We start from the raw sequence: 25,025 nt of genomic DNA, 5'->3' as shown, positions 1-25,025 counted from the left end.
ATTTTAATTTTGGTGATATTGAAGTTCTAGAAGAACTTTCAGTGGTTCAAAATCCCTTTTTTATCAAGGATTTCCGAATCCTATTGACTTAGTAAGAATTAATAAAGTTTTGAAAGATGAAGGGTTGGGTTTGAATGGCTTAAATCCGGAATGGGATTTTCTCAAGGGAAATTGTATAAAGAGACAAAAAGTTGCAATCAATAAGGAGAGAAAAAATTACGGCCAAGACTTTTGCATTGCCCAATGAAAACCCAAAAGTCACTCTACCATTAAATATTCAATTAAATCCCTCCCAAATTAATTCGATTGATACCTCATTAAAGGAAAGCCAAAAGGCAAAAAAGTCACACACATGGCACCCAGACTTCTTCAAATCACCAACAGCCACCTTCTATGCCATCAGAGCTTCAGCTTTTGTCCCCCCCTCCCCCCTATCGAGTGCTTTAGAGTCCTTTAAAGTTTCCCTCGACCAAGCTCCCATCAACTCTTCATCATCAGGCTCTTTCTCTTCTTCTACCCTTCCACTCGTCAGCTAGATCAAGGTCAAGATTAAAACCGAAAGAAGAAATCTTCAAAGGTCTTCCCACATTGCCTCAAGCCCTTTCCAAAGTATTTCATTGGAAGGAAAAACTTCAGGAAGATCTCGATTAAGTGTTCCTTAAGAGCCCAGATTCTTAAATATCAAGCTCTAGACTTGTTAGTGGCAAATCGTTTCTTTGCTCATCCCTCAGTTTATTCCAGCAGTTTCAAGGACTTTTTAAAGATGAATCCAAATTTATTGGAAGTTAGTTGTACCCGGTTGCAAGCTCCAACCCGTTCTACAAAGTTGGTGTGAACTAAAGTCTTTATTTTTTGTATGAATGTTCTGCTCTCAATGTGAGAGGATGTACTTTATTTATAGGAAAAATAGGTGGTTACATAGTAACTAACAGCTATTAATAAATCTTAACGGTCTATTAATGAATAACAACTCTTAACTAAAAAGAGTTCAGATATAATAGAAAGCAATAAAGTAGTAGATTTATTTGATTTACATCATTCCACTCCCCGAACATCAAACTTGTCTCGAGTTTGCTATGAAAGCTGAAATTCATCCGGTGCATTGTAGCTTCTAAGGTCGGTAGTTCAATTTTGTAAGCATTGGGCTCATATTTAGCAAGTATTCTACATGGGCAATCTGTTTGTCTTTCATCTTTCAATAGGTTCCAACGGGGAACCTCTTCTTCTTCAAATGTGCCATTACAAGATCGCCAACTTGGAAATAGACTTCCTTTTTCTTCTTATTCTTTTCTTCTTTGTAGGACTTAGTAGTTTTAGTGATATGGTCAATGACTTCTCTGTGAAGTTTCTGTATTCTTTCAGCTAATTGTTCAGCTTCCTCTTGGATTTCTACTTCTTTAGGAAGACTAGTTAGGTCGAATGTCAGCCTTGGTGCCTTGGTGTACACGATCTCAAAGGGGCATTTGCCCGTGGTTCTATTCATCATATTGTTAAAAGCAATTTCTGCTTGTAGGAGGGCCATGTCCCATTGTCTAGGGTGGTTTCCACTAAGGCATCAAATTAGATTTCCTAAGGACTGGTTAGTTACCTCAGTTTGTTCATCTATTTGTGGGTGAGCAATGGTACTAAACTTCAAGGTGGTGTCAAACTTCTTCCACAATGTCTTCCAAAAATGGCTAAGAAATTTTGTATCTTGGTCAGAAACTATTTGTTTTGGGATGCCATGTAGTCTAACAATTTCCTTAAAGAAGAGAGTGGCAATGTGCAATGCATCTGTGGTTTTTTTACAAGGCAAGAAATGAGACATCTTGCTGAATCTGTCCACCACAACCATTTTCGAGTCGAAGCCCCTTTGAGTCTTAGGTAAACCCACAACGAAGTCAATTGACAAATCCTCCCATATGTTCTTAGGAATTGGAAGAGGAGTGTAGGGACCGGCATTAGATGAAGATCCTTTTGCTCTTTGGCAAATATAACATCTTTGTCTCGTCTAGCTTGAGGCCAATAAAACCTCTTGATGACAATCTGAAAAGTCTTTTCTTGACCAAAGTGACCAGTTAGGCCTCCCGAATGAGCTTCTTTTATAAGGGCTTCCCTTAAGGAAGTATGGGGAATGCATAATTGGTCTCCTTTGAAGAGAAAACCTTCCACCAAATGATAATCTCTATCATGGATATGATCAATACAATGACTCTAAATCTCACCAAAGTCTTCATCAGTCTCATATAGCGTTGGAAGATGATTAAAGGCTGTAATTTCAGCTGAAAGCACAGTTAGGAGAGTCTCTTTTCTGCTTAAGGCATCTGCAACTCTGTTTTCTTTGCCCGCTTGATGCTTGATTAAGAAATCAAATCTTTGGATATAAGACACCCATCTAGCATGCATCTTGTTAATGTTTTTTTTGGGCTTGGAGATACTTTAAGGAGAAATGATCAGTGAGCAGTACAAACTCCTTAGATAATAAGTAGTGCTCCCACTGTTTTAAGGCCCTAACAAGTGCATAAAGTTCCTACTCATATGTGCTCCAATTTTGCCTAGGACTCAATTTTTCACTAAAAAATTCTACCGGATGACCACCTTGGGAAAGGACCGCACCAATTCCCACTCCACTGGCGTCTACTGCCACTTCAAAAGGGCTGTCAACCTCTGGTAATTTGAGGACGGGTTGGCTGGCAAGCTTTCTTTTGAGGGAGTCAAAACTGTGCTGCTGTTTTTTCCCCAATAAAAGGCTCCCTTCTTCAAACAATCAGTCATAGGAACTGTTATAGAGCTAAAGTTCTTAATAAACTTCCTGTAAAAAGATGCTAGTCCCATAAAAGCTTGAATCTCCTTTGCTGTTTTAGGGATCGGCCATTTAGTTATAGCTTCCACCTTGCTTTCATCCATCTTCACTTGATTTTCAGATATAATAAAGCCCTGGAAAGATATTTCTTCCGTGCAGAAAATACATTTCTTCAAATTAATGAACAACTTATCTTTTGAAGGGCTTCAAAAACTAGTCTTAGGTGCTGCATGTGGTCTTGTTCATTCTTGCTATAGATTAAGATATCATCAAAGTAGACTACCACGAATTTGTTTAAGAATATATGTAACACTTGGTGCATCAATCGCATAAAGGTACTTGGGGCATTTGGTAAGCCAAAAGACATCACTAACCATTCAAATAACCCCTCATTAGTCTTGAAGGCCGTCTTCCACTCATCTCCCGGCCTTATTCTAATTTGATGATATCCACTTCTTAGGTCTACCTTTGAAAAAACAAGAGCTCCAAGTTGGTCAAGGAGATCATTAATTCTTAGGGAAGCGATACTTGACCATGATTTTGTTGATGGCTCAACTGTCTACACACATCCTCCAGCTGCCATCCTTCTTTGGAGTTAATAGAGCTGGTACGGCACAAGGGCTGATGCTTGGCTGAATCTGCCCTTTTTTTCAACAAATCTTCAATGTGTTGGTGTAAGAACTCATACTCCTTAGGACTCATTCTGTAATGAGGAAGGTTGGGAAGAGAGGAGCCGGGTATCAAATCAATAATGTGCTGGATGTCTCGAAGAGGAGGCAATGCAGAGGGTTCCTCTATTATAGGTTGAAATTGGCGCAATAGGTCTTGCACCTTTGGTGGAATCAAGCTGGAAATTTCTGTAGTACGAGGGTCTGCAATAACAAAACCCAAAATATCAGATTCTCTAGTTTCTAGATATTTTTTTCCACTTACAGTGATGAAAAGATGACTTTCAGCCTTCTTTTCATAGACTCCTTTCTCATTCTTCTTGATTAGGGGCATCAACACAATCTTCTTGTTCATCCATTGGAACTCATATGTGTTCTCTCCCCCTATGAATAGCTTGAATGTCGTATTGCCATGATCTTTCAAGTAAAATATGGCAAACATCCATATCCAAGACATCACACACAATTTGATCTTTATAGGTCCCTCCACTTGATAAAGGGACTGAACAAACCTCATTTATTTGTGCATCACCACCTTTCTTGATCCACCCAATCTTGTAAGGACATGAATGAGGCTCCGTTTTCAGCTTAAGTGCAGCCACAAGCTTCTTGGAGACAAAATTTTCACTGTTGCTGCTGTCAATGATTACACTGCACACTTTGCCTTGATGGTACATCGGGTCTTGAAAAGGCTATGCCTTTGTTGGTAAGAGGTGTCACTTTTTGGAGTAATTAAGACTCTTTGCAGCACACATGATAGCCTCTCTCCATCATCGGGTTCTAATACTTCTTCTTCTTAAGAGAAATCCTCTTCTTGTTCCTCAATATAATCTTCATCTTCTTCAAGAATAGCCACTGTCTTTCTTTTAGGGCAAGCATTTGAGAGATGGTCAGTTTGACCACAGTGAAAACACTTGCTTAAATTCGACCTTTGATAGGCATTTTCCGCTGCTTCTTTCCATTTGTCTCATTAATTTTATCCTTCTCTTGATCTTTGTTATAACGAGTCACAGGGGATTGAGTTGCAGCCGATTTGGAACTAGTGTTCCATGGTCCCCTCCTTGTATTTTTCTTCAAATTCAACTCAATAATTTCTCAAACGGATTCTGCATGGTAATAGCATCAGCAAGATTTAAAAAAGGTTGTAATTTTACCTTCTCTTTGATGTCCAACCTTAATCCTCCTACAAACCGTGCAATAAGGTGCTGCTCGTTCTCCATCAGGTTGGTTTTTGCACCCAACCGGTGAAATTCCTCTATATAATCAGCAACTTTTCTTGCTCCTTGTCGGCAATTATGATACTGATTATAAAGAGTTTGCTCATAATTGATAGGGAGGAAACATGTCTTCATTAATTTTTTTTCATTTTCTCCCATGAAGCAATAGGTCTCTTCCCATTTTTTCGCCTATTAACCTCGAGTTGTTTCCACCAAGCCGATGCTCCAGCCTTCAATTTTAATGCTACTAAGTGGACTTTCTTTACCTCGAGAGTGTTCATATAACTGAAAAAATTTTCAGTATTCTTCAACCAATCAAGAAAAATCTCAATATTACGTTTACCATCGTAGCTTGGAAGATCAATTTTCATCTTGTATTCTCCTGGTTCTCTCCTTCTTTCATCAAATTGAGGTCGAAATCTTCTATTCTGGTTAAAAAAGGTCTTTCTTGCAGCTCATCATCAGAGGAACTCCAATCTTGAGGTTCTTGATACATTTCTTGGTTTCTTGGAAAAGGATTTTGATAGACTTGAAATGGTCTCCTTCGTTCTTAGACATCATATCTCCTTTCTTGATGATTTATTTCAGCCCTACAAATTCCAGCACCACGTATGCCACACTGCCCCCAGTCACAAACACGTTCTTGATGAACATCTTGATGAGGTGCCAATGCCTCTAGTCTTTGTAAGACTTCTTGAAGTGTATTTTCGATTCTTTCCGCAAAAGCTTCCACGGACAGCAAGCGTCTCGAGGTAGTTCTTGGAGAGAGGACGGGATTTTCTTCCGCCTCTTGGTTTTGAGCAAGTTGCTCTGCTGCCCCCAGATTAGCACGTCGGACAGTCATTCGACCCAGAAACTTTTGGCGCTTTGATACCAAATGGTGTGAACTAAAGAGTATTTTTTGTATGAATGTTCTGCTCTCAATGTGAGAGGATGTACTTTATTTATAGGAAAAATAGGTGGTTACATAGTAACTAACAGCAATTAACAAATCTTAACAGCCTATTAATGAATAACAAATCTTAACTAAAAAGAGATAAGATATAATAGAAAGCAATAAAGTAGTAGATTTATTTGATTTACATCAAAAGTCAAATCTATTTCCTCTCATCCTATGCAGTTAAGTATGGTGAGTTTTCTTTACCCAACTCAAAGGTGAAATTCTTGAGGGGCTCCCCGAGCAGAACCCCTCTCCATCTTTTGACTCTCCTTTCAGCATTAGTAGTGAGGAAATTGAGCATTTTGATAAGACAGCCAAGCCGGAGGGGGAGAGACATTTTGAGCCTCTAGAAAGAAATCTTAATGCCCTTTTCTATTGCGAGGAAGACCTAATTTTTTAAAAACTGCCCCTTGCTACTCGCCCTTTTCCCCGGCCTTGCGACATACCAAAAAATCTAAAGTCAATAGTTGCTGAGTGTGGTCTTATTCAAGTACGATCCTTCGGATGTTCATTATAGTCCCTCCAGTTGTTGAACCGTGCTTCCTTTCCTAGATTTCTCTCGCACTAGGTGGATGAGTTAAGCCTTGTTGTTTGTGGTAGCCTACTTGATTGTGTTTTGGTCTCCGTTTTTATAGCTCGTCAAAGGGGAGTATTTTCTGGGGAATTCTTTTGGAATAAATTTTGCTTGTTTTGGAAGATTTATTCGAGTTCCTCTGGGTTCTAGAAGGCACAGACAAGAAAAGTTTGGAGGTGGCCAGCTACTTCTCTTCGACGCTTCTCTTTCTCCTCTCATTTTGAAGTTTTGGGTGTGCAAGTTATTATATTCGAATGGACTCCTCTTGAGAGAGTTGTCAAGTTTTTCTTTGTATTTAGATTTCTATGGATGTTTCGCCTTGGAAAGGCTTTGCTCTGTTTGACTTCATTTGTTTAGGTTGTCTTCTTTTTGTTGCCTAAGTTTTCACTTAGATTGTATTCTCCCTTATTTCTTTTGCTCTTAGTACAATACTCTTGTACTTTAAATTTAAATCTCATATATTATCATTAATATAGAGGCTTGTCTCCATTTCAAGGAAAAGAAATCTAGGACACTATTGACTTATGGAACAAATTCTTTTCAAGTAAGGTCGTAAAAGAATGTAATAGGATTCGGATATTTTGGTAAAACCATTACATTTTGATTACCAAATTAGTTTTTAATCTCCTTTATTTATCTTTTTAGGATTCTTGTAATATGTTTGAAGAGAGATTTTTTATCTGCAAACGCTTTTGAATGATCAGACAATCTTGTTTCCTTAGAAAAAAAGTTATGGTTCATTCCAAACTTGTAGATGATCACTTCAATGTGGAGTTCTCAATCACTCAAAAATCTCATCTTAACATAAGTTCATACAATCGTTTAGTTTCTAATATTAAAAAATAACATAAATCCACACGATAAAGGTGATTGATGATACACAAAACAGTAACATTGTTGCTTTAATGAAATCTTAAGATATTATACCTTTGATTCTACTTGCCCCTTGTGGACTTGTTCAAATGGCCTATGGACAGCCAAAAAATATTTTGAACTTATGGTACTATTCAACTCTTAAAGGGGGTGTTTAAACCAAGGTGTTAGAGTTGGAGGAATTAAACTCCACTCCTGGCCAGCCTTTCATGAACACCATGACTACATAACTCTCCAGAATTAACTACTCTACACCTTACCCCAAATGCCTCCTAAGTGTAAGATGCACTCACTAACAAGTTACAGTGAAGAGGAACACTAACTAGCAAACCTTCTTAAGCATGCGCATAACTTCACGAAGCTCAGAGACAGTGAGAATATTCAAAATCTGGATCATGTCAGTGTTATCAGCTTCAGTTGTATCAAAGCAACATAGATAACCTGCTTCTGAAGGTGGACTGGGGTTAAGGAGAATCCCAAAATTTAATTGCCCTTGCAAGGAAGATTGTGCTTGTGGGTGAAGATAATTTACCTGAGAGCTCCTCGGCTGCCCTTTTAGGATCCAATACTTCTTTGTAAGAAGTACAAGACATCCGAAACCATGGTCCTGAAAACAAAACAAAACAACACAAGAAAATAAATATTTTAGGCATGAAGAAAACTTAGATGATGTAAGAGGAGGCACGCAGAGAAAAACATGTTAGTATAACAACAAAATAATAGTTTATCTTTCTCTTTTTGTGAATTAACAGTCAATAACCAAAAGAAAATGAGAGCAGTTATCCCGGTTAATAATTATATTTGTGCCAACATAGTACTCATAGAATGTTGTTACCAAAAATTGTTGGTGAAACGGAACTGTTTTAAGTAAACTAATTGGCTTAAAGATCCTTCGCTCCATTTATCTTCATTGATCTCATAGTCAACAGCAAAATTGTAGAAAATATATGCTTTATCTCTTAAAAAGGAGGCCGTGATTGCTGATTATTAGTGTGCTGCTAATCAATCCTGGAAATATGGGGCTTAGAAAACGGGTTTTTTTTTATAGAGAAATGGGTGACATGCTGGCTATTCTGGAGGTTCTAAATTCTTGGACTCCTCTTGACAGCCCGGACTGTCTTAGATGGATGATTGATGCCTCCAGGACTTTTACGACCAAATCAGCTTTTTGAACAGTGCTAGAAGAACTTTTACGCCAACCATTCCTTTAGTCAGTCTTGTATGGAAGCTCAAAATTCCTAAAAAGGTGAAACTCTTCTTGTGGTCTATGACAAACTCTAGAGGAAGCTTAAAATTATGGGCCTCTCCATCTCTATCTGCTGCTTACGTGGGAACAGTGATGAAACTCTTGATCAACTTTTTCTGCAATGTGACTTTGCTAGGAAGGGTCATTGGGAATTTACGCGAGATATAAATAAATGCGGAATAAACTAAATTATATCTCAAATTCCCACTTCACAGGTTAGAACCAAATAAGCAACGAATCATAAAATTGTAAATAACGTAGCGAAAGGGAAAAAAGGAGAACGACACTATTAGAATTATTAGAATTAGTGGGCTTAGCCCATTGGGAAGATTTACCCTAAATATTTTTTCCTTTTTTATCTCTTTGTACTTTTCTATTCATTCCCTCTTGTACCTATTGTATGAATATCATAAAATAATAAAAACTAAAAACATCATGGTTTTTCTCCCGATTCTCGGGTTTCCACGTAAGCTAGTTTCGTGTTTATTGCTTTCAATATGGTATCAGAACAGGTGATCCAGGGAAGTCCTGTGTTCAAGCCCCTGTATTGTCGTTTCCTCCCCAATTAAAAATTAATTTCTACTTGTTGGGCCTTTCAAACATTTCAGCCCACAAGTGAGGTAAAATTGATTTCCACTTGTTGGGTCTTTCAAATATTTCAAGCCCACAAGTGAGGGGAGTGTTGGTGATATATAATTAAATTTGCCTTCAACCACCAGCTTAAGCTTTTGGGTGAATTGGCAGTTTAATATGGTATTAGAGCGAAACAACAAAACCCTAGAAAAAATTTTAGGAATCACCCCCACCAAAACAGCCGCCGCCGCCGTGGACACCACCATGGAAAAACTACTCCAACGGATTCAGACGCCGCCGATCTATCAAATGGGCCAACCCTCGTCGCCGTCCGCGCAACCTTCCGGCCAGAAACCACTTCACGCGCCGCCTCTGTCGAGCGCGTGGGCCCACGCGCCGCCGTCCATTAATCTCACTGCCCATCCCATCCGCTTCTACTCGTCGTCGCTGTTCAACCGTCTCACCCTTCCGATCATCCACCGCCACACGTGTCGCCCATCGCCGCCGGACAGCAACCTTCAAAACTGTCAAATTTGTACAGCAGTGCAAATCTGTCCGTCGACCATTTACAACAACCTTTCTTCTATAGGAACGGGGCTGACCAACACCATAACAGATTGGGGATTGAAGCGGACGAGTCATCGGCACCCTTCGATTATGGACAGCCATATGTTTGTGGTATCGGGATTAATTAAACCTACAGAAGAGCTGTTTTTGAAGTTAGTGCATCCTTGGCACAAACCAATCTACCGATGTATTCCAAGAACTCGGTCATTTCGCTTCCTAACGTGCCTTCAAATTATATAACTAACTCTTTTGCCTTTAGTGCTCGATCCTTGACCCATGATAATGGGAAACCAATTCTCGTTTGTGAGCATTACAAGAAACAACGGTATACCAAGGACCAGTGTTGGAAACTCCACGGTCGGTCCCCAAGAGGTAACAAACGCTCCTCCAACGAGCAACAGAACTCAGGACGTACCAATGTTAGGGAGACTGCCAGCACCTCTCAGCCAATTGTCCCTACTGCTAGCCAGACCAACTCTCATACTCTAAGTGCCATTGCTCAATCAAGTATGTCTCAGTCCCTTGGCCTTATTAGTGTTGATGGGTCGAATCCCTGGATTTTGGACTCGGGGGTCACAGATCACTTAACAGGTTTCTCGGAGCACTTTGTCTCTTATACCCCATATGCCGGTAATGAGAAAATCCGAATAGCCGATGGCTTTTTAGCCCCAATTGCTGGGAAAGGACAAATAGTCCTCTTTGACGGTTTCTCCCTCCATAATGTTTTGCATGTGCCTAAGCTTTCTTACAATTTGTTATCTATTAGTAAGATCACCCATGAGTTGTACTGTAAAGCTCCTTTCTTACCTGAGTCTGTTTGCTTTCGAGACTTAAATTCGGAGAGGACGATTGGCACTGCCCGACATAGTAGGGGACTTTACATCCTTAATGATGATACCTCTGACAGTAGTATCTCTACGATTATTTTACTGTCTTCCTATTTTAGCAACTCTGAACATGACTTTATATTATGGCATTTTTGGTTAGGTCACCCGAACTTTACATATATGAAATATTTGTTTTCCCATCTCTTTCTTAAAATAGATGTCTCCTCGTTAACTTGTGATGTGTGCATTCGGGCAAAACAACATCGTGTTTCTTTTCCCTCACAACCATATAAACCCACACAACCGTTTACCCTTATCCATAGTGACGTTTGGGGGTCCCTCCAAGGTCACCACCTCATCTAGAAAAAGGTGGTTTGTAACTTTCATCGATGATCATACCCATCTTACCTGGGTCTACCTTATCACCGATAAATCTGAGGTTTTCGTTATTTTCCAAAACTTCTATCACACAATTGAAACACAATTCCATAAAAAAATTGTTATTCTACAATGGTCTGGAATTCCAAAACCATAACTTTAGTGAATTTCTAGCCTCTAAAAGGATTGTTCACCAAAACTCGTGCGCCTACACTCCTCAACAAAATGGAGTGGCTGAGCGAAAAGATCACCACCTTCTGGAAGTAGCCCATTCCCTTATGCTTTCCACTTCCCTTCCTTCATACCTATGGGGAGATGCTATTCTTACAGCAGCTCATTTAATCAATAGAATGCCTTCTAGTATCCTCCACCTTCAAACTCCCTTAGAATGTCTTAAGGAGTCCTACCCCTCTACTCATCTTGTTTTAAAGGTTCCTCTTCGTGTGTTTGGGTGTACCGCTTATGTCCATAGTTTTGGCCCTAATCAGACCAAATTTACCCCTCGAGCTCAGGCTTGTGTGTTTGTTGGGTATCCCCTTGGTTATAAATGTTTTCACCCGCCGTCCAAGAAATACTTTGTCACTATGGATGTTACTTTCTGTAAGAACCAACCCTATTTTCCTGTTAGCCATCTTTAGGGGGAGAGTGTGGGTGAAGAGTCTAACAACACCTTTGAATTTATCGAACCTACTCCTAGTACCGTGTCTGACATTGATCCTCACCCTATAATCCTACCCACAAACCAAGTTCTTTGGAAAACATATTACAGGAGGAATCTCATATAGAAGGAATCTCAAAAAGACCATTGAGGCATATACTGACTCAGATTGGGCAGGATCTATTGTTGACAAAAAGTCTACCTCCGGTTATTGTACCTTTGTTTGGGGCAATCTTGTAACTTGGAGAGTAAGAAGCAAAGTGTTGTGGCCAGGAGCAGTGTTGAGGCCAAATATAAAGCTATGAGTTAGGGAATATGTGAGGAAATTTGACTCCAGAAAGTCCTTATAAGGAATGTGAAACTCCATTGAAGCTCTTTTGTGATAATAAAACTGCAATTAGTATTGCTAACAACCCAGTTCAACATGATAGAACTAAACATGTTGAGATTGATCGACATTTCATCAAAGAAAGACTTGACAGTGGAAGCATATGCATTTCGTACATCCCTTCGAGTCGACAGGTTGCTGATGTCCTCACCAAGGGGCTTCTCAGACCAAACTTCGACTTTTGTGTTAGCAAGTTGAGCTTCATTGATATTTACATCCCAACTTGAGGGAGAGTGTTAGAATTATTAGAATTAGTGGGCTTAGCCCATTGGGAACTTTTATCCTATATATTTTTTCCTTTTTTCTCTTTGTACTTTTCTATTTATTCCCTCTTGTACCTATTGTATGAATATCAGAAAATAATAAAAACTAAAAACATCGTGGTTTTTCTCCCGGTTCTCGGATTTCCACATAAGCCGATTTCGTATTTATTGCTTTCAATAGACATTGAAAATTATACCTGTTCACTCCAAACTTAAGACTACGTTCAGTCTTTTGCAACTACAAGTTCTACTGTGTTAGAACACTTGCTAACAAGAACAAGATCTTAATTTATTATAATGAACTATAAGAAAATACAAGATAAACCCAAGTATAAGGCATTTGGAACCTCCCTTTTGATTACTCTCACCCAAGCCCTAAATCACTCCACAGAATAACCTCCCTCTCTCACTTGCCCTCCCTCCATTTATAACAAGATGTAACCACCCTAGTAACCACACTAACATAATAACTACTAGTAACCACACTTACATAATAACTACCAGTAACTTTCTAAGTATCTAACTACCCTTATACCCCTAACCCTATACTAATCTAATTACTCTTATACAAGATAAACCCGTGTATACTAATCTAGGTATCTAACATACTATGATGGAGATTGAAAGAAATCCAAATCCACGCTCACAAATCTCTCCCCAAATAGCCCAACAAAAGCCAATACCACATGTTGGTATCTTGGAATAAAATAAGAGAAATTCTCAACCCAAATAGAAAAACACACTGTATTTTCAAATAGTAAGATCACTGCCCCTCACTAAAGTGCTGAAAAAACACTCAATGCTCTTCAAAAAAAAATTATGCTCACGGCACACTTCAATTTATCAAATTTTTTTCTTCAATGGTGAGGAGGCTCTCAGCCAACTGCTGGATTTTTCTTTCAACAATTTGCTTCATTGAATAGAGAACTCCACCGCCACTTGCATCCTTTAATCATGACTTGCCTCTCAAATGGCCAATGGGATTACTTGCTTTCCTTTTTTAAAAAAGGAAACAGCCTCTTTATTAATATATTGATACTGAGACAAAAGCTCATCGTACAAGAGAATTATACAATGAACATATAAATCATGGATCAAGAGGTGCACCTGGGCATCTCAACTAGCATGTAAACCATGGAATTAAACAATGAGTATGTAAACCATGGATATGATGAGGTGCTTCGGGGACTACTTGCTTACTGAAGTCAATAAAAAAAATATTGGCCAACTATTTCCTTTTATTTTTCATCTCTTGGTTGATTCACCGCCTCAATTTTTTTTTTAATAAAAAGCACACCTCCCTGGTTGATCAATTAAAAACTTGTTTATTGGACTTAGAAATAAGAGATGGAGTTTTTTAGAAACTTGTTTATTGGTCTCTTCTGTTTGAAACTTTTGGGTTGACTTGCTTCCTTCCTAACAAAATTGATGATCGGATGATGGAAGAATTAGATTGTCCCGTCTATGGCGGTAGGGTAGAATTTTATGGAAATGTGCCACTCTTACTTTGGTGTTTATGGAATGAAAGAAACAGCATAAAAAATTAAAGACAAGTGTGCTTCCTTTAATGCTCTTTGGATGGTTGTGCAACACACAACCCTCTTGGTGGTGTACGAATTACACCAAATTCTTTTGTAATTATATCCTTTCCATGATTTTTAACAATTGGAAGGCTCTTATCTAATAGTTTTTTTTTTTTTGTAATTATATCCTCTTTGTTGTTCTCCGTTGAACATACATATTTGTTTCCTGTAAAGAAAAATCTTATAGTCAATAGTAGAAAATCACTAATGCATGATTAAATAAATTATCCATAAAAGCGTCAAACTACAAATAGCACCATGGTAATTGGTAAGCACTAGCCTAGTGTTATGCCCCGAAGTGCCAAAGCACACGGCATGTTAGGTGGACCATGTCGAGTAGCTAAGGAGCACACCCATAGGCTGACTTGAGGTTAGCCAAGACACATGCCCAAGGTGTCATGGCATGTGGGCTAGCACACAACAATCTACAAGAAATTAGCATAATGCAAGGCATGACGTCGGCTGGCTGCTCATGCCACATGCTTAGTGGCCAACATATGCGGTCGACAACCAGGTGGCGTACACAAGAATGCCAAAGTGTGCTGGGAGAGCAAGCACCCAACATAGGCAAGCCCGCACAGAATCCTGCAGGCGCTTAGGTGTGAGAGCGTCAGCGTGGTCAAGATAGGGCAGCAACACACTCAACGTAAGGAGCAGTGGGGGTGCACAACGCCAGATAGATGAACGGTGTGTCATAAGCCAACGCCAAGTAGCAACCGGCAAGGCATGCACACACATGGCATTCACGAGAGGTGTAGCCTCAACACTTATATAGCGCGAGCGATCGAGCAAGCACTAGGGTGTGAATGGAAGCTTGGTCTAGGGTGAGGAAAAATGCAACACAACACTCTTGGAGCTAGCTCGTTTCGGCTTCAACAAAAAAACACTCTCGGAGCCATCTTACCCAAAGGCAAGGCACGTGACAAGTAATTCTAAGAGTCACTTAATAATAGAAAATTATTATTAAGTATAGTCTAGGAAGCACGGACAAGCGACATGCTAACACGGCAGCAAGCTAATTTTCAAAAAAGTAAGACACGACACGTTGGGGATACGTTATTTAAAAAAATAATAAATAATTATATGTCGTGCATATAAACATATTGTAAAACATTCCATTTGAAAACATCAAAATAACAAGTTAAACACTATAGAATTCATGAATTTATGCAGTGAAGGTTTGGACGTGAATGTTGGGGTGTGAACATTTGGATGTGGAGGTTTGGGCTTGAAGTTTTGGGCATGGAGAAATGAGGGATATCGTGGCTTTGGGAGGTCTGTTTTTTAGGAAAAGAAAATGACAAAGACAATAATAATAAGCCGATAATGAGGGGTTGATGGTCTGTCTTTGGGCTGGGCATTTGAGCTTTTAAAATGTTAGTTTTAGTAAATTTTTTCTTCCCAAATTTCCAGGTTCTATGTCCCAGCCGTGCTGGGCTTGTACGAAATTAAAAAACAATAATAAAATGGGCATGTCAAGGGCGTGTGGTGTCAAAGAAGTGTCGGACATCGTCACTTGGTCGTCTTAGAAGTGTCGGTGCTTCTTAGAGTATACTTGTCCAACTAAGTTGGTAAGGATGCTTGGAAGATAGTAGAAAGTGGCGTGCAAAATAGGTGAGTGGCTAGTGATTGGTAGTTATTCATGATCATGGGAGATTATTCCAAGATCCTGGTTAGTTACTTCCAACACAGGTGGTTAGCTTGATCCTGGGAGGCTATTCCAAGATCATGGATGGTTACCTGACAAAAGGGGATGAGTGGGTAGTTGCTCAAGTAGTGGGAGATTGGAGTACTAGGCAAGATTTGGGTAGTTACTTATTAATGGGCATGATCGTGGGTAGAGTCCTAAAAGGTAGGTTAGTTACTTGATCATGGTGAGTGGGCTCCTATTTGTAAGGGAAGTGGGCAGTTGCCTCCCCCACTCGTTCACTCACCCCACCTTTCTCTCCCCATAGGTAAAGGGCGAAAAATTCCTCTTTTGAATTTACCATGTCACACCTAGTACAATTGAAAAATTAACACAGATCCGTTAAAAGATTGTACTTTGTTCTTTGGCACTACCATATTATTGGTACAAAATCTTAAATTGAGAAATTGTTAACCTTTTTTTACGATAGTATTTCTATGATACACTATACTCCATTACGATAGCATTTGGCACAGTCACCTATTTATATGACATACTCATGAACCAAACACCTATTGGGCATTACAAAATGTATCAGAGAATGCGAAAGGGAAATTGCAGTGAGACATTATTCCAAAACCAACCAAGCAGCAAAAATTTGATTATGGTCTTTCTATGATTTGTGCCAGATGGAGATGTTAAGAACTTTTTTTGGTTTGGGTCGTCTTGTGCATTGGCTGATTGTGGGACGGACAATCGCATGAAGAAAGAAAAGATACATTGTAGTTCTTTATTTAAATATTAATTATTAATTATTTGTTTTTTTATAAAAACAATTGCTTTAATTAAGAAATAATGAAAGAATACACGGACATGAAAAAACAAAATTCAAAAAGTCCCTACTGAAGAAGGACCCTCCAACTAGTGCAATTTATTATAAATACGAGCATATGAAAGCAACTATCACCTTGCACCAAACCCTTGCATGTTATTTAGTTTTTATTGGGCCGAATACCAAAAAGCTTAAAAGCATGAAATCCTAATCAACGCAGAAATCTAATTTGGTCTTACTTACTCCCGGACCTTCTAATATCATGTCCAAATTAGAAGATCAACAGTGGGGTTGAAACATCTGAACCCCTCCATAAATCTCACATGTCAACTTTGACTCGAATACATTTTATTAGGAACTTGGTCTTTTTGTATGTCATTTATCATTTTAAGTTAAAATACCATTTTGGTCCCTATACATTGAAGTTTTTTAATTTTAGTCCTCATATTTTCAATTGCCTAATTGGAGTCCTTGCACTTTCAACAAATCTTAAATTTAGTCCTCAATGCTAGTATGGGGACTAAAATGATATTTAAAACTTTTTTATCAACGGGAGTGAGAATAGAAAACAAAATGTAAATTGCAAGTGATGGTTCAGTACACAAAAACTAGAAGGAAACCAAACCTTTCCGCAAATAAAGACGGATAAAAAGCCTCTGACTGTCATCTGAAAGTGAACTGAATACATCTGTCCAAAGCGGAATCCATAAAAGACAAGAAAAAGCTTGAAACAAACTAGATAAATGATGATAAATAACTTTGATAAGTTACCTAGAAAATGTTTTTCATCACCGGACAATAAATGGGAATAACTTTGTAATACTTCTTGTATCAAAACAGAAAAGTTCTTCTGATATTTCAAAGCATTAGGAGTGAAATTTTTCGTTGAATCAATTGCTTTCTGAATGCTTGTCCATAAACTTTTGAACTCCTCATCATCAAAATTATTTTCATGAAATAATTTGTTGTTGTCACACATGACCTCAATGGGTACAACGTCAACAGAACTTCTGGGAGCAGTTGTCACAAGTCCCTGAAAGATATGGGAGTCCAAAAACATTTTTTCCCTCTTGTTGTAGGAGGCAGTTTATGACGTAAATTAAAATAAACGCAAAAGAATATAATTGTCAGCATTTTGATAGCCAAATGACATCTCCCCAAGCTAGCCAAAGAAGTCACAGAAAACTAACCAATTGGCTTGAATGACAAATAAGAGCATAGGAAAATGTCACAAAGAACGAAAACCATACCCACATAAGAAAGAGAGACACGCACAAATATATTAACAGCAATACCACTCATTTATACAAAAATTTAACTGATATATATGAGTTGTTTTACTTAGGTTGAAAAACACTTTTGTTCTCAAAAAATTTAGTGAAGTAACAATTTAATTTCTTTATCGTAAGCAGAATATAGTCTCTGTACTTACAACTTTGTAGAACTTTAGTTCTTGATTTTAAAAATATATTATTTTTTACAGGAAATTGCAATTTCATTGTTTAGATGAAATTACAGAAAGATGACCTATCATTTATTACAATTTTTAAAATATAGGGACTAAACGCTCTATTTTTCCTCTCTCGCCAAAGATCCCATAAAATAGTACACACCTCAGTAAGCCATAAAAACCAACCCTTTTTATGAAAAGGCCTAGGGAGGAGGAACTCCCCTATCATATCACTAATATCTCTATGATGCGCTAGCCTGAAGTCCAACATCTAAAAGAAGGACCTTCGAATAAATCTCACAAACTCACATCCTAAATTTATGATCATGCCTTCCTACGCAGGCTGTGTGAAGCTCTTTTATGCAGAAGTTTGATGCTAGCTTGGCGGGCTAGAGGAGCGTTTGTGGGACGATCAAGGAGTTCTTCCTCCATTCGCCTTTTAGGTAGAAATGTCATTGTTTGTGGCTTGTTCGGGTGTGTGTTGTGCTTTGGATATTTGAGGGAAGGGGAGAGGGGGATGATATGATGTTTAGAGGTAGGGAAAGAGACCCTTGTGGGGTGTGGTTCTTAGCTAGATTTCATGTATCCCTTTAGGCTTTAGTTACGAATACCTTTTGTAATTATTCGCTTGGAAACATTTTACTTAGTTGGAACCCCTTCCTTTAGTTGGGGTGTTTTTGGTGGACTTGTTTTATTGTATGCCTTGATTTATTTATTTTTTGAAAAGGAGACAAGTTTCTTTGTTAATATAAAAACTCGAAGTACAAAAAAATTATACAATGAAAATAATAGAAAAGCCCAAAATAGAGAACTGGGAGGCGCAAAACACTATAGATCAAGACACCGCGACATTGTCCCAATGGGCAGCAACTAAACCATTAGGTAGAAAAGCAATTTTGAATAGCTTAGGGAATTGAAGATTTAGGGGGATACCACCTACCCATGAATCTTCTAGAAGGCCAATCTTCTTCCATTACCAAGCTTAAATGAGGCCAATGTTTCCACCTTCCTCCACATTCTTGAAATGCTAACCAAGGACTTTTTAGACTATTCCCAGATTTGTCCAACGTATGCCAATCAAAAGTTTCTTTGCCATGAATACTTCTTATAACTTGCCTCCACAATGTGGTATCTTCCTTCGTGTATCTCCATCCCCATTTAGCAAGAAAAGCCATATTTTGAATTTTGATGCCTCCTAAACCAAGCACCCCATCAAGCTGAGAAGGTGTAACCTTTCTCCAAGACGCCAAATGATTTACTTTACTACTGGAGTGCCCTTCCCAGTAGAAATTTCTCATTAGCTTTTCCAGAGTAGAAGCCACATTGTCAAGAATGGCAAAGAAAGACAAATAATAGGTGGGGAGGCTGGCCAAGACTGAATTACATTAAGTTCGTCTTCCTCCTCTAGAAATAATGAATCCTTTTCATCTATCCAGATTTTTGTGCACCCTATCAATCAATGGTTGCCAGAAGACTTTCTGTCTTTGCTAGCCTCCCAAAGGGAGACCTAAGTACAGAAAAGGAAGTTTTTCCGCCTTGCGTCCTAATTTTTTTGCCATTTGGAACAAATCTTCTTCTCCCACATTAACTCCACTTAGTGCAGATTTATCCCAATTAACTTTTTGTTCAAAGCACCATTCAAGCAATTTAATGGCCTCCTTTAATTTGAGAAGCAGGGCCTCATCATATTTATAGAAAAGGATTGTATCATCCGCGTATTGGAGGATGGGATATGGACATTTTCCTTTCCAACCATGAAGCCTTCAAAATGCCCATTAGTGTAGAGCTTGTTGATGATGGTGCCTAGAACCTCGCTGACAAGAAGAAATAAAAAAGGAGAGAAGGGGCCTCCTTGACGAATGCCTCTAGAAGCCACAATTCTGCCTCTTGATTTCCCATTGATGAAAATAGAAAAGCGAGGGTTTTTAAGGCAATCCAACCTCCAGGTTGACCATTTAGAGCTGAACCTTTTACAATGCAGTACTTTCTCTAGAAAACCCCAATCCACTCTATCACATGCTTTTTCAAGATCTAGCTTCAAAATCCAACCCTTTTTTTCGTTTTAGCCCAATAATTTTAAACTGCCTCATTAGCTATTAAGATTAGATCTAGAATCTGCCTTCTTTCAATGAATGCGCTTTGAAATGGACTTAATCGAATCCATAACGTGTTTTAGACAATCCGCTAAAACTTTTGCTATCACCTTGTATGTGAGGGTGATGAGGCTAATCCTGGGCGAGAACCGCATTTTCTTTCTTTTGTATTAAACAAATGAAATTTTCTTAAACACAAGCATTTAACCTTCCATTTCTGTGAAAATCATCAAACAGATTTTTGAAGCTTCCTTTTAGCTTAGACCAGTGCTTCACAAGGAATTCTGTGGTGAAACCATCCGGACCCAGAGCTTGGTTTCTACTGAGTGCGTCAGCCTTGAATATTTCCTCATCTGAAAATCTGGTAACAAGCAACACATTTCTGATTGGGAGTGACACAAGGCCAGTCTGTGATGAAAGGAATGTGTCAGTCCCCTGGAATCCTTTTGTATAGGCCATCAAAAAATCCCAATAAAAGCCTTTCAATGTCCCAAAAGGACTTCCTTGCTTCCCCTTGCTCATCAACCAATTTTGTGATTAGGTTTCCCCTCTTTTTTGCATTAAGAAATCGGTAAAAAAAGCCAGTGTTATCATCCCCCACAACCAGCCAGTTCAGTTTACTTTTCTGAATGCAGTTCCTCTCTTCAACTCTGTAAATGCTTATGAATGTAGTTCCTTGAATTTTTTTCATTTTTTCTCAATGAAAGTTGTTTTTATCAAAAAAATATGATCTTGTCTTCCCTCATCTTTCGACAAGGAGCGTAACATCATTGTCCAACTAACAAGGTAACTTCCTCAAAAGTCAATCAAAAGTGTTAACTCATCCATTTCGTAGTTTGAAAATTCATACTTATATTTCAACAAAGAAATAATGACTGTGTTACATTTTTATTTTATTTTTTCCTATCGCTTATTTGAATATTTGTGTCCTCTGAAATTAGAGTATTACAATGCTCTTTTGAAATCGTACCACAATTTTTTTTTATGCATGAGAACGTTCAAGTGTCCAGTAGGCCAAAGAAATACCTTGAAGCTCAGGCAATACTTCTCAATTAGGGGAGACAAAAACTTGGTTAATTCGCGTGGAAGATATCCAAGCATCTTACAACATTCAGAATCTGCAGAAATAACCTATATCAAAAGGACAGCAGTTATTTTAACAAATAAAGAAAATGGAGAAGGTATGTTGTAGGAGTAAAAGTCTTCTTTGTTTCCCGGTGCTTAAAGCTTCTCTTCCAGGATTAAATGTATACAGATTTAAAGATGTACAGGAGTAAAAGTATATTCATTCAAGACATACAGATACAGATGACTTCCCCCCCCCCCCCCCCCCCCCCCCCCCGCTCTCTCTCTCTCTCTCTCTCTCTCTCTCTCTCTCTCTCTCTCTCTCTCTCTCTCTCTCTCTCTCTCTCTCTCTCTCTCTCTCTCTCTCTCTCTCCAACTATTATGAAGGTCTGTATTCAGATTAATATAGAGGTCATACTTTCAGCAAGTACCAAAACAGTTAGAATTGTATGAAGTAGAGAATGCTAGGTTTGCAGGTGGTCCAGCTATAGTAATGAGAATCCTCCATTAAAGATAACTCAAAAGCGGAATGAAGAGATCTTTGCAAAATTTTCATGGACAGAACCGAACTCAAGTACGAGAAACCTGCACAGATTTGCTATTTGAGGCACTGGATGTCAGCTTATGGTGTGGACAGTGAAGTACAAGGTGCCAGCAATCACCCAAGGGTGAATTTAGAAGTCTTCTATGGACATTCTCTCTATCAAGAAAGACGCTTGTAACAAAATTTGAGCAGGATTTTGACATTCTCCAACCTAAGAGGATTTAGAGGACAGTACTCTTGCTCTTTCTCATTGACAAGGCTTGAGTCATCGAGCAGCATCAAATATCCGAGGCTCCTCAGCTTTGCAAACGAGAAACCTTTAGTGAAAATAGGAGAAAAGGGAGTTGTACTGGCGTAATGATGGACCAAATAGCTACCATATGATTAGTCTGCAATGAACCAACTCAAATTAGAAACAAATGTTCTTTGAGATGTTTTGATAGCAATACGACTTTTTACATGGACTATCCAGTTCATATTCACTCAGAGGTGCCCTATACAATCCATTAAGTAGGCAGAAGAAACTGCAATAGTGTTACAATCGTAAACACTGCCAAATAGTTCTAACTGCTATCAGAAAACAACTTGTCCCTTGTTCAGATCTTGGCCCGGTACATACTACAAGAAACTCAGACCCCAACCCCATGACAACGGAGAGTTAATGTGATCTACTGTATATTACGTTTTCAGCCTTGTAGTGCGTCAAAAGTAAGGAAGAGTCATTTGCCTTTGGGATAGGCACTTTCTTGGTCAGAACTCTGAACTTAGCTAGCTGCCGGACCTCATGTGCCTATTGCAAGTTCTCATACCCATGGCTTATTCACATTTTTTTAAACGGAGACAAACTTTTAATTCACAAAAATACCATAATCTATATTTGAGGCTACAGTTGCAATACCTTCTGTTCAAATGGTGAGAAATTGGCTCATACAACGACCAAGAGTTTACTATAACCCTAGTTTAACATGCTTGGAGTTAGAATGGATGATAACTACATACAAATGCAGGGGAACATAGAAACTCAGTAAATTTCCAGCAGTCAAGAGTTCAATTTCCAAAATTTTCTGCTAGGAGTTCTCAAAGTTTAGTAGTTCATTGTTTCCCTGCTCAACTGTGTCATAATTTGCCAATACTTAGGGTTATTTCAGGATCCATTTAGAGCAGTTAATACCATTATAGGTTTACGATAGAAAACATAAACACTTCAGTATTTGAGTAGTCAATCTTCATAAGTTTTCTCAAGTGAATTGGAGGTGCATTTCCTGCAATAATGTAAATAGAGACAGTAACAGAAGAATCATACCTTGATGGCATTGGGATCCTTTACATTGGTAGGATCCCTTTCAAGAGAGATTCTTTCCCCGAGATTTAACTCTTTTTCATCACTAAACTTACGACCGACAATAAAAGTTTGAAGAATCAACCCAGATAAATCATCCCTGGCAACAAGCATCCCAGATGTTTTATTCTTAGGAGAGCAGCAAATTTCTGAAGCACCATTAGTTCTTTCACAATGATTTAGGGCATCAAATAAACAGTCCTTTTGTGGCCGCATTGCACATTCTACTAATGATTCACATATAATTTCGTCATTTTCAATACAAGATGCATCTTTGGGCAACTTATGGACAGTACTGGGCATTAGACCATCACCAGGACCCACAGAAGACTCCTTTTTCTCTGATTTCAGAACATGAGATTGAGGTTGATCTTTGGATCGGGAATAGAAGTTTAGTTGAAGAAGAGTGCTTTGAGTCAACTTCCGCTTTGTTCCCCTAGATAAGCATTCATCTGGAAACCACAATATTACACTGACCAGTCACTATAAAAATCAAAGAAACAAATATAGTACTAATAACAGTTCATTATTTTTGAGTTGAGAATGTAGTTAAGGTTTCAGAAACAGTTGATACTAGGTTTCAAGTCACACTATTGCCTATGGCTCACAATTGGTAATATGCATTAACACTGCTTTCACTTCATCTATCCATCCCATTTAAGGATAAGGTTTTAAAGTAAGTAATCAGGTGCTAATAAATCATCACAAAAAAGAAGTACAAACTTCATTTGAAGCACCTACAAGATGCTTAATAAAGAGTCGATGCTCAACATACAGTGATACATAACAAATTACAAATTCAAAACATAAACCAGAGGAAGAGCAAACTATGACAATCCAGAATTCAAGAAGGCTAAGACTGAACAAGGAAGATGAACACATTCCAATTTAAACAAATATCTTGCACCGAAAAACTTGAAACACCAATCTGATCGTTATGGCAAAGATTAGTTTCTTTCAACACTTGATTTGAAAGATTTGACGAAATTTGAAAGATTTGACGAAATTTCAGCATCATATAGTACGTAATGACACACTAACCCTACCAAAGAAACCTAATAGAAAGCTACACTTCTTTAGATGAATAGATGCACACTGAAATTCTTTCACAACTGAGCACAGTTCGCAGACAAACTTTCATAGAGAGGCAAATCTTATCAGCAAAGTATCTATATATGTGTGTGTGTGTGTGTGTGTGTGTAATAATCTTAAGATAAGAAGTATACCAAGATGGGAGTTGATAGTGGAGTCTTCCCCATTTACTCTGCAACTGCAAACTGGGCAAGTAACATATTTCCGGGAGCTACTGCTTTCAATGTCCCGATCATCATAAGGATCCAGATTTTTCTCAACGGGAAGGGGATTGCAATGATCATCAGAGCAGAGATTCAAAGTGCTCTGTACAATCCAAACAACGAGATACATAAAACAAAAGTGAAGAAAGAATTGAATCTTCAAAAGGAAAAAGAAGAAAGAGGAGGAGATAAATGGGCACCTCGAGAATGGCAAGACGATTAGGAAGAAAGCGTCTACGTTTGCCTACCAATCGGACCAAGCTCTCTCTTCCTTTTAACATAATTGAGAATCGGATTAGGGCTGCTGCATCTCCAGTGCCGTTACCTTCTACGCCGTCCTGCCATGATCGGATTCATATTACACTCTATGTATTCAAAGGGAGCGGGAAATGGTCTCAAGTTCGCGCCAACTTGCCGAAGGGTATGGCTACTCTCTTGCTTACATTCCAGATATTGAGAATAGGGAAATTCCAATTTATTAATTTAGTATGCTCTAAAGTTGTATAGTAAAAAAAAAATATTACTCTTTCGTTTAAGCACAGAGTAGGCTTAAACCGGAACATTTATGTCTACATACAAGTATCAATTAAGTTAAGCTTTTTGAAAAAACAAAAAACAATAATATTACTTAATTGCAATGTTTGTGTGCATAAACATGTAATCTTATTTACTAGATTAAAGTTTCATTGATGCACTAATTTAATCCTCAAATTTTGGTTTTAACCTCTAGATTCTAGGATGTAACAATTAGTCCTTGCATTTAATTGTAACAATTTAGTCTTAAGCGTAACAATTATAACAATTTAGTATCAATCGTATAAGTTAGTGTTGACGTTTTCTTTTCTTTTTTTGCATAAACAAAATAATTAAATAATTAGAGATGAGATCTTAATAAAATAGTGAGTCTACGTCATAAGTTTTAAAAAAATGACATTTAGTTTTAATGAATTGTTTTACAAGTTAGAAGCAATTGTTACAAACTTAAAGATACCAAAACTATATTGTTAGTATGAAAACAAAATTTTTACTTTTATAAAAGTTTAGGATCAAAAAATAATCTCTAGTTCATCGATGCATTAAATATAAGAATACATCATATATAACTTATTTATCATAATTCTAATTGTCTTAGAGTTGATGTGTGTTCTAACTTCTTCCTAAACAAACATCAAGAGAATCCTCTCTATCTTCATTCATGAAATGGTATTTGCATGAAGCGCGTAATGAATATGTGCACAAGAAA

The 25,025-nt window shown here is 38.1% G+C and overlaps 1 protein-coding gene across 7 annotated transcripts in view; it reads right to left on the bottom strand.

The window, feature by feature from the left end:
• Positions 1–24,245, bottom strand: part of LOC103498718 (fanconi-associated nuclease 1 homolog) — a 30,052-nt gene extending 5,807 nt beyond the window's left edge. The window contains exons 1-8 of one of the 7 annotated variants that reach the window (XM_051090081.1): positions 23,983–24,245; positions 23,714–23,885; positions 22,452–22,939; positions 20,566–20,670; positions 16,768–17,065; positions 16,622–16,684; positions 7,587–7,661; positions 7,386–7,495 (exon numbers count right to left, since the gene is read on the bottom strand). In XM_051090081.1, the coding sequence (XP_050946038.1) occupies positions 7,386–7,495; positions 7,587–7,661; positions 16,622–16,684; positions 16,768–17,065; positions 20,566–20,670; positions 22,452–22,939; positions 23,714–23,885; positions 23,983–24,063 (1,392 nt within the window). In that variant the 5' untranslated portion in view covers positions 24,064–24,245. Of the gene's footprint in view, positions 1–7,385; positions 7,502–7,586; positions 7,662–16,621; positions 16,685–16,767; positions 17,066–20,565; positions 20,671–22,451; positions 22,940–23,713; positions 23,886–23,982 lie in introns of all 7 variants that reach the window. The other 6 variants (XM_051090080.1, XM_051090083.1, XM_051090082.1 and 3 more) reach the window with 6 other exon arrangements.
• Positions 24,246–25,025: the final 780 nt, after the last annotated feature.

The sequence above is a fragment of the Cucumis melo genome, chromosome 9, assembly GCF_025177605.1.
Source record: "Cucumis melo cultivar AY chromosome 9, USDA_Cmelo_AY_1.0, whole genome shotgun sequence".
Taxonomy (NCBI): Eukaryota; Viridiplantae; Streptophyta; class Magnoliopsida; order Cucurbitales; family Cucurbitaceae; genus Cucumis; species Cucumis melo.
This window is presented reverse-complemented; position numbering and strand designations above follow the sequence as displayed.